The 16,796-nt window shown below is 46.5% G+C and overlaps 1 protein-coding gene across 4 annotated transcripts in view; it reads left to right on the top strand.

Annotated features, from left to right (window-relative positions):
• LOC135516530 (zinc finger CW-type PWWP domain protein 1-like) overlaps positions 1-16,796 on the top strand; it is a 49,083-nt gene that overhangs the window by 31,282 nt on the left and 1,005 nt on the right. For 3 of the 4 annotated variants that reach the window (XM_064940882.1, XM_064940885.1, XM_064940884.1), the window contains 6 exons: positions 14,960-15,035; positions 15,230-15,291; positions 15,510-15,561; positions 15,648-15,857; positions 15,920-16,051; positions 16,143-16,796. The exon at positions 16,143-16,796 is cut by the window's right edge. In XM_064940882.1, the coding sequence (XP_064796954.1) occupies positions 14,960-15,035; positions 15,230-15,291; positions 15,510-15,561; positions 15,648-15,857; positions 15,920-16,051; positions 16,143-16,579 (969 nt within the window). In that variant the 3' untranslated portion in view covers positions 16,580-16,796. The remainder of the gene's footprint in view (positions 1-14,959; positions 15,036-15,229; positions 15,292-15,509; positions 15,562-15,647; positions 15,858-15,919; positions 16,052-16,142) is intronic. The other variant, XM_064940883.1, reaches the window with a different exon arrangement.

The following is a 16,796-nucleotide window of genomic DNA, read 5'->3' as shown; positions in this document are numbered from 1 at the left end:
TCAACCAGCTGATAATTACAGGTGGCTAGGTCAACCAGCTGATAATTACAAGTGGCTAGGTCAACCAGCTGATAATTACAGGTGGCTAGGTCAACCAGCTGATAATTACAAGTGGCTAGGTCAACCAGCTGATAATTACAAGTGGCTAGGTCAACCAGCTGATAATTACAGGTGGCTAGGTCAACCAGCTGATAATTACAGGTGGCTAGGTCAACCAGCTGATAATTACAGGTGGCTAGGTCAACCAGCTGATAATTACAGGTGGCTAGGTCAACCAGCTGATGATTACAGGTGGCTAGGTCAACCAGCTGATAATTACAGGTGGCTAGGTCAACCAGCTGATAATTACAGGTGGCTAGGTCAACCAGCTGATGATTACAGGTGGCTAGGTCAACCAGCTGATAATTACAGGTGGCTAGGTCAACCAGCTGATAATTACAGGTGTCTAGGTCAACCAGCTGATAATTACAAGTGGCTAGGTCAACCAGCTGATAATTACAGGTGGCTAGGTCAACCAGCTGATAATTACAGGTGGCTAGGTCAACCAGCTGATAATTACAGGTGTCTAGGTCAACCAGCTGATAATTACAGGTGGCTAGGTCAACCAGCTGATAATTACAAGTGGCTAGGTCAACCAGCTGATAATTACAGGTGGCTAGGTCAACCAGCTGATAATTACAAGTGGCTAGGTCAACCAGCTGATAATTACAAGTGGCTAGGTCAACCAGCTGATAATTACAGGTGGCTAGGTCAACCAGCTGATAATTACAGGTGGCTAGGTCAACCAGCTGATAATTACAGGTGGCTAGGTCAACCAGCTGATAATTACAGGTGGCTAGGTCAACCAGCTGATAATTACAGGTGGCTAGGTCAACCAGCTGATAATTACAGGTGGCTAGGTCAACCAGCTGATAATTACAGGTGGCTAGGTCAACCAGCTGATAATTACACGTGGCTAGGTCAACCAGCTGATAATTACAGGTGGCTAGGTCAACCAGCTGATAATTACAGGTGGCTAGGTCAACCAGCTGATAATTATAGGTGGCTAGGTCAACCAATACATCATCACTAGTAGTCTAGTTATAGTTAGATCAACCAATACATCATCATGAGTATCCGAGCTAGAGTTGAGAGTAGTAGCTTGCCGGTCGTCCACATTACAAGCCCTCTGCCTCACTGCCTTCCTTCTGTGTCTTCCATTCCTCTCCAGCTTCAGGTGACTCTTCTATTGATACATGCTTAGGCATTTATCAGACATTTACCTCAAGTTTACTCCCAAATGCGGGTTTGTTCTAAAAAATCTTTGCCGTCGTTCCAAATGCTAGTTACTTATCTAGTTAACGTTGCCTAAAAACAACTACACTCAACTATAGTAAAAGTTCACTTGGTGGGGCTATGTTCAATCCTTTCCGTTTCATATGCGATGTCGTGACTGATGGTGCATTCAAAAATATATTTTTCAAAACAAGCTTGAATTGTTTTGTCAGCTATTTGCTAGGAGGGGGAACTTCCCATTTCATAGCATAAATTAAATTATGTCTGTCCGTTGTTCTATCTATTGTTCTATCTATCTCTATACAGTATATACACTACCATTCAAAAGTTTGGGGTCACTTAGAAATGTCCTTGTTTTTGAAGGAAAATCACTTTTTAATGTTGTAAATAACTACTGTATCTGTAAACGGCTGATTTTTAATTGAATATCTACATAGGCGTACAGAGGAGCATTATCAGCAACCATCAATCCTGTGTTCCAATGACACGATGTGTTAGCTAATCCAAGTTTATCATTTTAAAAGGCTAATTGATCATTAGAAAACCCTTTTGCAATGATGTTAGCACAGATGAAAACTGTTGTTCTGATTAAAGAAGCAATAAAACTTTTATTAGACTAGTTGACTAGTTGAGTATCTGGAGCATCAGCATTTGTGGGTTCGATTACAGGCTCAAAATAGCCAAAAACAATGACCTTTCTTCTGAAACCCTATTCCATGCGAGAAATTGCCAAAAAACTGGAAATCTCGTACAACGCTGTGCACTACTCCCTTCACAGAACAGCGCAAACTGGCTCTAACCAGATTAGAAAGAGGAGTGGGAGGCCCCGGTGCACAACTGAGCAAGAGGACAAGTACATTAGAGTGTCTAGTTTGAGAAACAGACGCCTCACAAGTCCTCAACTGGCAGCTTCATTAAATAGTACCTGCAAAACACCAGTCTCAACGTCAACAGTGAAAGGCGACTCCGGGATGCTGGCCTTCTAGGCAGAGTTCCTCTGTCCAGTGTCTGTGTTCTTTTGCCCATCTTAATCTTTTATTTTTATTGGCCAGTCTGAGAGATGACTTTTTCTTTGCAACTCTGCCTAGAAGGCCAGCTGTCATAGGGGGTTTAAAGGGTGTCTCAAGAGAGTATAGGGGGTTCAAAGGGTGTCTCAACGGAGTATAGGGGGTTTAAAGGGAGTCTCAACAGAGTATAGGGGGTTTAAAGGGTGTCTCAACAGAGTATAGGGGGTTTAAAGGGTGTCTCGAGAGTATAGGGGTTTAAAGTGTGTCTCAACGGAGTATAGGGGGTTTAAAGGGTGTCTCAACAGAGTATAGGGGGTTTAAAGGGTGTCTCAATGGAGTATAGGGGGTTTAAAGGGTGTCTCAACGGAGTATAGGGGGTTTAAAGGGTGTCTCAACCGAGTATAGGGGGTTTAAAGGGTGTCTCACTGGAGTATAGGGGGTTTAAAGGGTGTCTCAACAGAGTATAGGGGTTTAAAGGGTGTCTCAACAGAGTATAGGGGTTCAAAGGGTGTCTCAACGGAGTATAGGGGGTTTAAAGGGTGTCTCAACGGAGTATAGAGGTTCAAAGTGTGTCTCAACGGAGTATAGGGGGTTTAAAGGGTGTCTCAACGGAGTATAGGGGGTTCAAAGGGTGTCTCAATGGAGTATAGGGGGTTCAAAGGGTGTCTCAACGGAGTGTAGGGGGTTCAAAGGGTGTCTCAACGGAGTATAGGGGGTTCAAAGGGTGTCTCTACGGAGTATAGGGGGTTCAAAGGGTGTCTCAACGGAGTATAGGGGGTTCAAAGGGTGTCTCAACAGAGTATAGGGGGCTCAAAGGGTGTCTCAACGGAGTATAGGGGGTTTAAAGGGTGTCTCAACAGAGTATAGGGGGTTTAAAGGGTGTCTCAACAGAGTATAGGGGGTTTAAAGGGTGTCTCAACGGAGTATAGGGGGTTCAAAGGTGTCTCAACGGAGTATAGGGGGTTCAAAGGGTGTCTCAACAGAGTATAGGGGGTTCAAAGGGTGTCTCAACAGAGTATAGGGGTTCAAAGGGTGTCTCAACGGAGTATAGGGGGTTCAAAGGGTGTCTCAACGGAGTATAGGGGGTTCAAAGGGTGTCTCAACGGAGTATAGGGGGTTCAAAGGGTGTCTCAACGGAGTATAGGGGGTTCAAAGGGTGTCTCAACGGAGTATAGGGGGTTCAAAGGGTGTCTCAACGGAGTATAGGGGGTTCAAAGGGTGTCTCAACGGAGTATAGGGGGTTCAAAGGGTGTCTCAACAGAGTATAGGGGTTTAAAGGGTGTCTCAACAGAGTATAGGGGGTTTAAAGGGTGTCTCAACAGAGTATAGCGGGTTTAAAGGGTGTCTCAACAGAGTATAGGGGTTTAAAGGGTGTCTCAACAGAGTATAGGGGTTTAAAGGGTGTCTCAACAGAGTATAGGGGGTTTAAAGGGTGTCTCAACAGAGTATAGGGGTTTAAAGGGTGTCTCAACAGAGTATAGGGGGTTTAAAGGGTGTCTCAACAGAGTATAGGGGTTTAAAGGGTGTCTCAACAGAGTATAGGGGTTTAAAGGGTGTCTCAACAGAGTATAGCGGGTTTAAAGGGTGTCTCAACAGAGTATAGGGGTTTAAAGGGTGTCTCAACAGAGTATAGGGGGTTTAAAGAGTGTCTCAACAGAGTATAGAGGTTTAAAGGGTGTCTCAACGGAGTATAGGTGGTTTAAAGGGTGTCTCAACAGAGTATAGGGGTTTAAAGGGTGTCTCAACAGAGTATAGGGGGTTTAAAGGGTGTCTCAACAGAGTATAGGGGTTTAAAGGGTGTCTCAACAGAGTATAGGGGTTTAAAGGGTGTCTCAACAGAGTATAGGGGTTTAAAGGGTGTCTCAACAGAGTATAGGGGGTTTAAAGGGTGTCTCAACAGAGTATAGGGGGTTTAAAGGGTGTCTCAACAGAGTATAGGGGTTTAAAGGGTGTCTCAACAGAGTATAGGGGTTTAAAGGGTGTCTCAACAGAGTATAGGGGTTTAAAGGGTGTCTCAACAGAGTATAGCGGGTTTAAAGGGTGTCTCAACAGAGTATAGGGGTTTAAAGGGTGTCTCAACAGAGTATAGGGGTTTAAAGGGTGTCTCAACAGAGTATAGGGGGTTTAAAGGGTGTCTCAACAGAGTATAGGGGTTTAAAGGGTGTCTCAACAGAGTATAGGGGTTTAAAGGGTGTCTCAACAGAGTATGGGGGTTTAAAGGGTGTCTCAACAGAGTATAGAGGTTTAAAGGGTGTCTCAACGGAGTATAGGGGGTTTAAAGGGTGTCTCAACAGAGTATAGGGGTTTAAAGGGTGTCTCAACAGAGTATAGGGGGTTTAAAGGGTGTCTCAACAGAGTATAGGGGGTTTAAAGGGTGTCTCAACAGAGTATAGGGGTTTAAAGCGTGTCTCAACAGAGTATAGAGGTTTAAAGGGTGTCTCAACAGAGTATAGGGGGTTTAAAGGGTGTCTCAACAGAGTATAGGGGTTTAAAGGGTGTCTCAACAGAGTATAGGGGGTTTAAAGGGTGTCTCAACAGAGTATAGTGGTTTAAAGGGTGTCTCAACAGAGTATAGGGGGTTTAAAGGGTGTCCGTAGCCTAACCTTTTTACATTTTACCTTCAATGGGATGACGTCAGAGTTAACGTCCCAAAGATGGCATTCAGAATTTTACATCCATTCATTCATTAGTCTCTATTGGTCTGTCAGATTTCTAGTTGGTTGTTACAAGTGCCTGTCACCAGGGGGAGGTATTCAACCTGACAACACACACAGGCCTTCTCCCCTCACATATACACAACACACACCTCACATATACACAACACACACGTCACATATACACAACACACACGTCACATATACACAACACACACGTCACATATACACAACACACACGTCACATATACACAACACACACGTCACATATACAGAACACACACGTCACATATTCTGTCCTCAGTCTCTTGGCCAGTCTGTCTGGAGCTGAAGCAGACTCAGTGTGAGGGTATTGTGTTTCTGTCCTCAGTCTCTTGGCCAGTCTGTCTGGAGCTGAAGCCGACTCAGTGTGAGGGTATTGTGTTTCTGTCCTCAGTCTCTTGGCCAGTCTGTCTGGAGCTGAAGCAGACTCAGTGTGAGGGTATTGTGTTTCTGTCCTCAGTCTCTTGGCCAGTCTGTCTGGAGCTGAAGCCGACTCAGTGTGAGGGTATTGTGTTTCTGTCCTCAGTCTCTTGGCCAGTCTGTCTGGAGCTGAAGCCGACTCAGTGTGAGGGTATTGTGTTTCTGTCCTCAGTCTCTTGGCCAGTCTGTCTGGAGCTGAAGCAGACTCAGTGTGAGGGTATTGTGTTTCTGTCCTCAGTCTCTTGGCCAGCCTGTCTGGAGCTGAAGCAGACTCAGTGTGAGGGTATTGTGTTTCTGTCCTCAGTCTCTTGGCCAGTCTGTCTGGAGCTGAAGCCGACTCAGTGTGAGGGTATTATATTCTGTCCTCAGTCTCTTGGCCAGTCTGTCTGGAGCTGAAGCCGACTCAGTGTGAGGGTATTATATTCTGTCCTCAGTCTCTTGGCCAGCCTGTCTGGAGCTGAAGCAGACTCAGTGTGAGGGTATTGTGTTTCTGTCCTCAGTCTCTTGGCCAGTCTGTCTGGAGCTGAAGCCGACTCAGTGTGAGGGTATTATATTCTGTCCTCAGTCTCTTGGCCAGTCTGTCTGGAGCTGAAGCCGACTCAGTGTGAGGGTATTATATTCTGTCCTCAGTCTCTTGGCCAGTCTGTCTGGAGCTGAAGCCGACTCAGTGTGAGGGTATTGTGTTTCTGTCCTCAGTCTCTTGGCCAGTCTGTCTGGAGCTGAAGCCGACTCAGTGTGAGGGTATTGTGTTTCTGTCCTCAGTCTCTTGGCCAGTCTGTCTGGAGCTGAAGCCGACTCAGTGTGAGGGTATTGTGTTTCTGTCCTCAGTCTCTTGGCCAGTCTGTCTGGAGCTGAAGCAGACTCAGTGTGAGGGTATTATATTCTGTCCTCAGTCTCTTGGCCAGCCTGTCTGGAGCTGAAGCAGACTCAGTGTGAGGGTATTGTGTTTCTGTCCTCAGTCTCTTGGCCAGTCTGTCTGGAGCTGAAGCCGACTCAGTGTGAGGGTATTGTGTTTCTGTCCTCAGTCTCTTGGCCAGTCTGTCTGGAGCTGAAGCAGACTCAGTGTGAGGGTATTATATTCTGTCCTCAGTCTCTTGGCCAGTCTGTCTGGAGCTGAAGCCGACTCAGTGTGAGGGTATTATATTCTGTCCTCAGTCTCTTGGCCAGCCTGTCTGGAGCTGAAGCAGACTCAGTGTGAGGGTATTGTGTTTCTGTCCTCAGTCTCTTGGCCAGTCTGTCTGGAGCTGAAGCCGACTCAGTGTGAGGGTATTATATTCTGTCCTCAGTCTCTTGGCCAGTCTGTCTGGAGCTGAAGCCGACTCAGTGTGAGGGTATTATATTCTGTCCTCAGTCTCTTGGCCAGCCTGTCTGGAGCTGAAGCAGACTCAGTGTGAGGGTATTGTGTTTCTGTCCTCAGTCTCTTGGCCAGTCTGTCTGGAGCTGAAGCCGACTCAGTGTGAGGGTATTATATTCTGTCCTCAGTCTCTTGGCCAGTCTGTCTGGAGCTGAAGCCGACTCAGTGTGAGGGTATTATATTCTGTCCTCAGTCTCTTGGCCAGTCTGTCTGGAGCTGAAGCCGACTCAGTGTGAGGGTATTGTGTTTCTGTCCTCAGTCTCTTGGCCAGTCTGTCTGGAGCTGAAGCCGACTCAGTGTGAGGGTATTGTGTTTCTGTCCTCAGTCTCTTGGCCAGTCTGTCTGGAGCTGAAGCCGACTCAGTGTGAGGGTATTGTGTTTCTGTCCTCAGTCTCTTGGCCAGTCTGTCTGGAGCTGAAGCAGACTCAGTGTGAGGGTATTGTGTTTCTGTCCTCAGTCTCTTGGCCAGTCTGTCTGGAGCTGAAGCAGACTCAGTGTGAGGGTATTGTGTTTCTGTCCTCAGTCTCTTGGCCAGTCTGTCTGGAGCTGAAGCCGACTCAGTGTGAGGGTATTGTGTTTCTGTCCTCAGTCTCTTGGCCAGTCTGTCTGGAGCTGAAGCCGACTCAGTGTGAGGGTATTGTGTTTCTGTCCTCAGTCTCTTGGCCAGTCTGTCTGGAGCTGAAGCCGACTCAGTGTGAGGGTATTGTGTTTCTGTCCTCAGTCTCTTGGCCAGTCTGTCTGGAGCTGAAGCCGACTCAGTGTGAGGGTATTGTGTTTCTGTCCTCAGTCTCTTGGCCAGTCTGTCTGGAGCTGAAGCCGACTCAGTGTGAGGGTATTGTGTTTCTGTCCTCAGTCTCTTGGCCAGTCTGTCTGGAGCTGAAGCAGACTCAGTGTGAGGGTATTATATTCTGTCCTCAGTCTCTTGGCCAGTCTGTCTGGAGCTGAAGCCGACTCAGTGTGAGGGTATTATATTCTGTCCTCAGTCTCTTGGCCAGCCTGTCTGGAGCTGAAGCAGACTCAGTGTGAGGGTATTGTGTTTCTGTCCTCAGTCTCTTGGCCAGTCTGTCTGGAGCTGAAGCCGACTCAGTGTGAGGGTATTATATTCTGTCCTCAGTCTCTTGGCCAGTCTGTCTGGAGCTGAAGCCGACTCAGTGTGAGGGTATTATATTCTGTCCTCAGTCTCTTGGCCAGCCTGTCTGGAGCTGAAGCAGACTCAGTGTGAGGGTATTGTGTTTCTGTCCTCAGTCTCTTGGCCAGTCTGTCTGGAGCTGAAGCCGACTCAGTGTGAGGGTATTATATTCTGTCCTCAGTCTCTTGGCCAGTCTGTCTGGAGCTGAAGCCGACTCAGTGTGAGGGTATTATATTCTGTCCTCAGTCTCTTGGCCAGTCTGTCTGGAGCTGAAGCCGACTCAGTGTGAGGGTATTGTGTTTCTGTCCTCAGTCTCTTGGCCAGTCTGTCTGGAGCTGAAGCCGACTCAGTGTGAGGGTATTGTGTTTCTGTCCTCAGTCTCTTGGCCAGTCTGTCTGGAGCTGAAGCCGACTCAGTGTGAGGGTATTGTGTTTCTGTCCTCAGTCTCTTGGCCAGTCTGTCTGGAGCTGAAGCAGACTCAGTGTGAGGGTATTGTGTTTCTGTCCTCAGTCTCTTGGCCAGTCTGTCTGGAGCTGAAGCAGACTCAGTGTGAGGGTATTGTGTTTCTGTCCTCAGTCTCTTGGCCAGTCTGTCTGGAGCTGAAGCCGACTCAGTGTGAGGGTATTGTGTTTCTGTCCTCAGTCTCTTGGCCAGTCTGTCTGGAGCTGAAGCAGACTCAGTGTGAGGGTATTATATTCTGTCCTCAGTCTCTTGGCCAGCCTGTCTGGAGCTGAAGCAGACTCAGTGTGAGGGTATTGTGTTTCTGTCCTCAGTCTCTTGGCCAGTCTGTCTGGAGCTGAAGCCGACTCAGTGTGAGGGTATTGTGTTTCTGTCCTCAGTCTCTTGGCCAGTCTGTCTGGAGCTGAAGCAGACTCAGTGTGAGGGTATTATATTCTGTCCTCAGTCTCTTGGCCAGTCTGTCTGGAGCTGAAGCCGACTCAGTGTGAGGGTATTATATTCTGTCCTCAGTCTCTTGGCCAGCCTGTCTGGAGCTGAAGCAGACTCAGTGTGAGGGTATTGTGTTTCTGTCCTCAGTCTCTTGGCCAGTCTGTCTGGAGCTGAAGCCGACTCAGTGTGAGGGTATTATATTCTGTCCTCAGTCTCTTGGCCAGTCTGTCTGGAGCTGAAGCCGACTCAGTGTGAGGGTATTATATTCTGTCCTCAGTCTCTTGGCCAGCCTGTCTGGAGCTGAAGCAGACTCAGTGTGAGGGTATTGTGTTTCTGTCCTCAGTCTCTTGGCCAGTCTGTCTGGAGCTGAAGCCGACTCAGTGTGAGGGTATTATATTCTGTCCTCAGTCTCTTGGCCAGTCTGTCTGGAGCTGAAGCCGACTCAGTGTGAGGGTATTATATTCTGTCCTCAGTCTCTTGGCCAGTCTGTCTGGAGCTGAAGCCGACTCAGTGTGAGGGTATTGTGTTTCTGTCCTCAGTCTCTTGGCCAGTCTGTCTGGAGCTGAAGCCGACTCAGTGTGAGGGTATTGTGTTTCTGTCCTCAGTCTCTTGGCCAGTCTGTCTGGAGCTGAAGCCGACTCAGTGTGAGGGTATTGTGTTTCTGTCCTCAGTCTCTTGGCCAGTCTGTCTGGAGCTGAAGCAGACTCAGTGTGAGGGTATTGTGTTTCTGTCCTCAGTCTCTTGGCCAGTCTGTCTGGAGCTGAAGCAGACTCAGTGTGAGGGTATTGTGTTTCTGTCCTCAGTCTCTTGGCCAGTCTGTCTGGAGCTGAAGCCGACTCAGTGTGAGGGTATTGTGTTTCTGTCCTCAGTCTCTTGGCCAGTCTGTCTGGAGCTGAAGCCGACTCAGTGTGAGGGTATTGTGTTTCTGTCCTCAGTCTCTTGGCCAGTCTGTCTGGAGCTGAAGCCGACTCAGTGTGAGGGTATTGTGTTTCTGTCCTCAGTCTCTTGGCCAGTCTGTCTGGAGCTGAAGCCGACTCAGTGTGAGGGTATTGTGTTTCTGTCCTCAGTCTCTTGGCCAGTCTGTCTGGAGCTGAAGCCGACTCAGTGTGAGGGTATTGTGTTTCTGTCCTCAGTCTCTTGGCCAGTCTGTCTGGAGCTGAAGCAGACTCAGTGTGAGGGTATTATATTCTGTCCTCAGTCTCTTGGCCAGTCTGTCTGGAGCTGAAGCCGACTCAGTGTGAGGGTATTATATTCTGTCCTCAGTCTCTTGGCCAGCCTGTCTGGAGCTGAAGCAGACTCAGTGTGAGGGTATTGTGTTTCTGTCCTCAGTCTCTTGGCCAGTCTGTCTGGAGCTGAAGCCGACTCAGTGTGAGGGTATTATATTCTGTCCTCAGTCTCTTGGCCAGTCTGTCTGGAGCTGAAGCCGACTCAGTGTGAGGGTATTATATTCTGTCCTCAGTCTCTTGGCCAGCCTGTCTGGAGCTGAAGCAGACTCAGTGTGAGGGTATTGTGTTTCTGTCCTCAGTCTCTTGGCCAGTCTGTCTGGAGCTGAAGCCGACTCAGTGTGAGGGTATTATATTCTGTCCTCAGTCTCTTGGCCAGTCTGTCTGGAGCTGAAGCCGACTCAGTGTGAGGGTATTATATTCTGTCCTCAGTCTCTTGGCCAGTCTGTCTGGAGCTGAAGCCGACTCAGTGTGAGGGTATTGTGTTTCTGTCCTCAGTCTCTTGGCCAGTCTGTCTGGAGCTGAAGCCGACTCAGTGTGAGGGTATTGTGTTTCTGTCCTCAGTCTCTTGGCCAGTCTGTCTGGAGCTGAGCTCAGTGTGAGGGTATTGTGTTTCTGTCCTCAGTCTCTTGGCCAGTCTGTCTGGAGCTGAAGCAGACTCAGTGTGAGGGTATTGTGTTTCTGTCCTCAGTCTCTTGGCCAGTCTGTCTGGAGCTGAAGCAGACTCAGTGTGAGGGTATTGTGTTTCTGTCCTCAGTCTCTTGGCCAGTCTGTCTGGAGCTGAAGCCGACTCAGTGTGAGGGTATTGTGTTTCTGTCCTCAGTCTCTTGGCCAGTCTGTCTGGAGCTGAAGCCGACTCAGTGTGAGGGTATTATATTCTGTCCTCAGTCTCTTGGCCAGTCTGTCTGGAGCTGAAGCCGACTCAGTGTGAGGGTATTGTGTTTCTGTCCTCAGTCTCTTGGCCAGTCTGTCTGGAGCTGAAGCCGACTCAGTGTGAGGGTATTATATTCTGTCCTCAGTCTCTTGGCCAGTCTGTCTGGAGCTGAAGCCGACTCAGTGTGAGGGTATTGTGTTTCTGTCCTCAGTCTCTTGGCCAGTCTGTCTGGAGCTGAAGCCGACTCAGTGTGAGGGTATTGTGTTTCTGTCCTCAGTCTCTTGGCCAGTCTGTCTGGAGCTGAAGCCGACTCAGTGGAAAGTGCTATATCAGCCATATGCTGCACTCACAGTTTTGTATTGCTATCCTTGTGGGGACAAAATAATTGATTTCCATGCAAAACTCTATTGTTCCTAACCATTACCCTAAACTTCACCCTAAACCCTACTCCTAACCCTAACCTTAACCCTACCTATCCCCTACTCCTAACCCGAACCTTAATTCTAACCCTAACCCTTAAAATCCCTAATCCTAAAACTATACCTATCCCCTACTCCTAACCCTAACCTTAATTCTAACCCTAACCCTTAAAACCCCTAAGCCTAAAATATAATTTTTCCTTTTGGGGACCGGCAAAATGTCCCCACTTGTCTGAATTTTTCTTGTTTTTGCTATCCTTGTGAGGACCTCTGGTATCCACAAAAATAGTAAATCAAAAACGCAGACACACACTGTCTCAGCCACATTCTCACATATACTTTCGGAAAGGTGTTCAGAGCCCTTGACCTTTTCCACATTTTGTTACGTTACAGCCTTATTCTAAAATGGATTAAATAGTTGTTCTTTTCCCCCCATCAATCTAAACACAATACCCCATTATGTCAAAGCAAAAACAGGATTTTAGAGATTTTTGTAAATGTATAAAAACTAAAGGAAATATCACATTTACAAACAGTACCAGTCAAAAGTTTGGAAACACCTACTCAACTCAATCTAGGGTTTTTCTTTATTTTTTACTATTTTCTACATTGTAGAATAATATTGAAGACATCAAAACTATTAAATAACACATATGGAATCATGTTGTAACCTAAAAAGTATTAAACAAATCAAAATATAATTTATATTTGAGATTCTTCAAAGTAGACACCCTTTGCCTTGATGACAGCTTTGCACTCATGGCATTCTCTCAACCAGCTTCATGAGGTCACCTGGAATGCATTTCAATTAACAGGTGTTTCTTGTTAATTTGTGGAATTTCTTTCCTTAAAGCTTTTGACGCAATCAGTTGTGTTGTGATAAGGTAGGGGTGGTATACAGAAGATAGCCCTATTTGGTAAAATACCAAGTCCATATTATGGTAAGAACTACTCAAATAAGCAAAGAGAAACGACAGTCCATTATGACTTTAAAACATGAAGGTCAGTCAATCCGGAAAATGTCAAGAACAGTTTCTTCAAGTGCAGTCGCAAAAACCATCAAGCGCTATGATAAAACTGGCTCTCATGATGCTCCACAGGAAAGGAAGACCCAGAGTTACCTCTCCTGCAGAGGACAAGTTCATTAGAGTTAACAGCAACTCAGATTGCAGCCAAAATAAATAATTCACAGAGTTCAAGTAACAGACATCTCAACATCAACTGTTCAGAGGAGACTGCGTGAATCAGGCCTTCATGGTTGAATTTCTGCAAAGAAACCACTAATAAAGGACACCAATAATAAGAAGAGACTTGCTTGGACCAAGAAACACGAGCAATGGACATTAGACCAGTGGAAATCTGTCCTTTGATCCAAATTGGAGATTTTTGGTTCCAAGCGCCATGTTTTTGTGAACAGATGATCTCCGCATGTGTGGTTCCCACCGTGAAGCATGGAGGAGGAGGTGATGTTGTGTTTTTTGTTGTTGTTGGTGAATCACTTTGTGATTTATTTACAATTCAAGGCTCACTTAACCAACATGGCTGCCACAACATTCTGCAGAGATACGCCATCCCATCTGTTTTGTGCTTAGTGGGACTATCATTTGTTTTTCAACAGGACAATGACCCAAATCACACCTCTAGGCTGTGTAAGGGCTATTTGACCAAGAAGGAGAGTGATGGAGGGCTGCATCAGATGACCTGGCCTCCACAATCACCCAACCTCAACCCAAGTGAGATGGTTTGGGATGAGTTGGACCGCAGAGTGAAGGAAAAGCAGCCAACAAGTGCTCAGCATATGTGGGAACTCCTTCAAGGCTGTTTGAAAAGCATTCCTCATGAAGCTGGTTGAGAGAATGCCAAGAGTGTGAAAAGCTGTCATCGAGGCAGCTGTGCTATTGACTTGTTAATTGTTTACTCCATGTGTATCTCTGTGTTGTTTGTGTCGCACTGCTTTGCTTTATCTTGGCCAGGTCGCAGTTGTAAATGAGAACTTGTTCTCAACTAGCCGATAAAGGTGGGGGAAAAAATGGAGAGAAAAAATAAAAGGCAAAGGGTGGCTACTTTGAAGAATCTCAAATACAAAATCTATTTTGATTTGTTTAACACTTTTTTGGTTACTACATGATTCCATATGTGTTATTTCATTGTATTGATGTCTTCACTATAATTCTACAATGTAGAAAATAGTACAAATAAAGAAAAGCCCTGGAATGAGTAGATGTCCTAACTTTTGACTGGTAAGTCTTCAGACCCAGCAAATGCAGCAAATACAGCCTCAAGTCTTTTTTAGATATGCTTGGCACACCTGTATTTGTTGAGTTTCTCTCATTCTTCTCTGCAGATCCTCTCCTCTTCAGGCCAAAGAGTTCAATCTTTGTTTCATCAGACCAGAGAATCTTGTTTCTCATGGTCAGAGTCCTTTAGGTGCTTTTTGGCAAACACCAAACGGGCTGTCATGTGCCTTTTACTGAGGAGTTGCTTCCGTCTGGCCACTCTACCATAAAGGCCTGATTGGTGGAGTGCTGCAGAGATGGTTGACCTTCTGGAAGGTTCTCCCATCTACACAGAGAAACTCTGTAGATTCTCCACAGAGGAACTCTGAAGCTCTGTCAGTGTGACCATCGGATTCTTGGTCACCTCCCTGAACAAGGCCCTTCTCCCCCGATTTCTCAATTTGGCCGGGCAGCCAGCTCTAGGAAGAGTCTTGTTCCAAACTTCTTCCATTTACAAATGATGGAGGCCACTGTGTTCTCGGGGACCTTCAATGCTGCAGAAATGTTTAGTCACCCTTCCCCAGATCTGTGCCTTGACACCATCCTGTCTCTGAGCTCTACAGACAATTCCTTCGACCTCATGGCTTGGTTTTTGCTCTGACATGCACTGTCAACTGTGGGACCTTATATAGACAGGTGCTGCTTTTCCAATCATGTCCAATCAATTGATTTTACCACAGATGGACTCCAACCAAGTTGTAGAAACATCTCAAGGATGATCAATGGAAACAGGATGCAGCTGAGCTCAATTTCGAGTCTCATATCAAAGGGTCTGAATAATGTTTTTTTAAACTTTTTATACATTTGCAAACATTTCTAAAAACCTGTTTTTGCTTTGTCATTATGGGGCATTGTGTGTAGATTGATGATGGAAAATGTTTTATTTAATCCATTTTAGAGTTGTTAGGGCTGTAACGTAACAAAATGTGGAAACGAGGAAGGAGTCTGAATACTTTCCGAAGGCACTGTATCCACTGCAATTATTCACTTTGTTTGTGTGTGTTGCTTAATAAACATATGCCCTTCCTTCTCTCCACTCTCTCTCTACTCTCTCTCTGTCTCTCTCTGTCTGTTTCTCTGTCTCTCTATCTCTCTCTACTCTCTCTCTCTACTCTCTCTCTGTCTCTCTCTGTCTGTTTATCTGTCTCTCTATCTCTCTCTACTCTCTCTGTCTCTCTCTACTCTCTCTCCACTCTCTTTCTCTCTCTCTCTCTCTCTACTCTTTCTCTGTCTCTCTCTGTCTGTTTCTCTGTCTCTCTATCTCTCTCTACTCTCTCTGTCTCTCTACTCTCTTTCTCTGTCTCTCTCTACTCTCTCTATCTTTCTCTCTCTCTCTGTTTCTTTGTCTGTCTCTGTCTCTCTCTCTACTCTCTCTCTCTCTCTCTCTCTCTGTCTCAGAGGAGGTTGTCTAGGTTTGGGTTCTGGACTCAACAAACATCAGACAGAGAGAGGTCAGAGGACAGCGACATTGCCGGTACACACAATACTTCACAAATACTATACACACACACACACTGAAGTTACTACAGGCTCCTTTAAAAGGTTCCAAGAATGCCTTGTTGTAGCTACAGCTGGGGTCTGTTTGAAAAGACTATAGGCCATAAGTGACTTCTAAATTAAATGTGTTCATTCATGAGGAGCTGCAACTCTTGTTGTTGTGGGATATAGAGGTGATGGAGATGCTTCTGGACCATGAAAAGAGCAGGAGGTCAGCATACGTCAGAAACAAGGTAAGCACGACTCCTGTGTCTTCCACACACTCTCTCTCTCTCTCTCTCTCTCTCTACTCTCTGTCTCTCTCTCTCTCTACTCTCTGTCTCTCTCTACTCTCTCTCACTCTCTCTCTCTCTCTCTCTCTCTACTCTCTCTCTCTCTACTCTCTCTCTCTCTCTGTCTCTGAGCTGGTTTGACTAAATCCAAGTGTATAATTCATGTGTGTGTTCCTCAGAAGTCAGCTGTGGTGAATGCTGCTAAGAGACGGAGTGAAAGAGAGCAGAGTGGTGAGTGTGCAGGGTTTACTTCCACCCTAACACTAAAACAGAACACTGAGTCGGTCTGATGATGTCATCATGGTTCTCACCATCAGAGCCCAGAAAGAAAACCATGAAACAAGGAGGAAAGAGAGAAGGGAGGAGAGATGACGAGACTGAAGGGAGGAGAGAAGACGAGACTGAAGGGAGGAGAGAAGACGAGACTAAAGGGAGGAGAGAAGGAGAGCAGCTTGGAATAAAAAGACCAGGCGAGAAGGAGGAGGGAGTGTTCAATAGACTAAAGCCTGTAAAGAATAATAAGTCAGGTGTGTGTCTCTCTCCCTCTTCTCTCTTTCTCAACTCTAAACTAATCAAGTCTCTCTCACAGAGCCAATTGGAGGGGACCTGAACGAGGGAGGAAAAGGAGTGAGAGAGAAAAGAGGAGAGGAAGGTAAGAAGAGAGTGATGACTCCCTGGCTCTCCAAACTAAAGAAAGGCAGCGCGACCACAGCCAGACCAGGTGACTTCTACTTCTACAGTACTGACCACGTTAGTTACCTAGCAACAACCTGTAGCTGTCTGAATGACATCTAACCTCTGATCCCCCATAGCCTCTCCACCCAGCAAAGACCAGACTGTACTAGAGAGAGAGGAGAAGAGAGAAGGAGTGGAGGAGAAGAGAGAGGGAGACGGGGTAGAGGAGGAAAGAGCGAAAGAGACCAGTAAAGGAGAAGAAAGGATGGAACTGAGAGAGGAGAGAAGCCTGGAAGAGGAAGAGAAGGAGGAGGAAGAGGGACATGAGTCTGATATATCTGTTGAGGAGGAAGGGAGAGAAACAGGAGAGGGAGGAGAGGAACAACAGATCAAGAAAAAGGAGGGGAAGGAGTTTGTACAGTCTGTGTTTGTCGGGGAGGGAGGAGAGGATGATTTCCTAGATGAAGACATGGAGATTCTGGGCTGCAGAGAGGAAGTGATGAAGAGACTAGCTCAGGAACCTATTCAGGAAGAGGAGGATGACTTCTCTCTCATGCTGTTTGAGGAGGAGTAGAGAGAGGGAGGGAAGAGGAGGATGACTTCTCTATCATGCTGTTTGAGGAGGAGTAGAGAGAGGGAGGGAAGAGGAGGATGACTTCTCTGTCATGCTGTTTGAGGAGGAGTAGAGAGAGGGAGGGAAGAGGAGGATTACTTCTCTATCATGCTGTTTGAGGAGGAGTAGAGAGAGGGAGGGAAGAGGAGGATGACTTCTCTATCATGCTGTTTGAGGA

The sequence above is a fragment of the Oncorhynchus masou genome, chromosome 27 (assembly GCF_036934945.1).
Source record: "Oncorhynchus masou masou isolate Uvic2021 chromosome 27, UVic_Omas_1.1, whole genome shotgun sequence".
Taxonomy (NCBI): domain Eukaryota; kingdom Metazoa; phylum Chordata; class Actinopteri; order Salmoniformes; family Salmonidae; genus Oncorhynchus; species Oncorhynchus masou.
The sequence above is the reverse complement of the archived record's forward strand: the minus strand, read 5'-3'. Positions and strand labels throughout refer to the sequence as shown.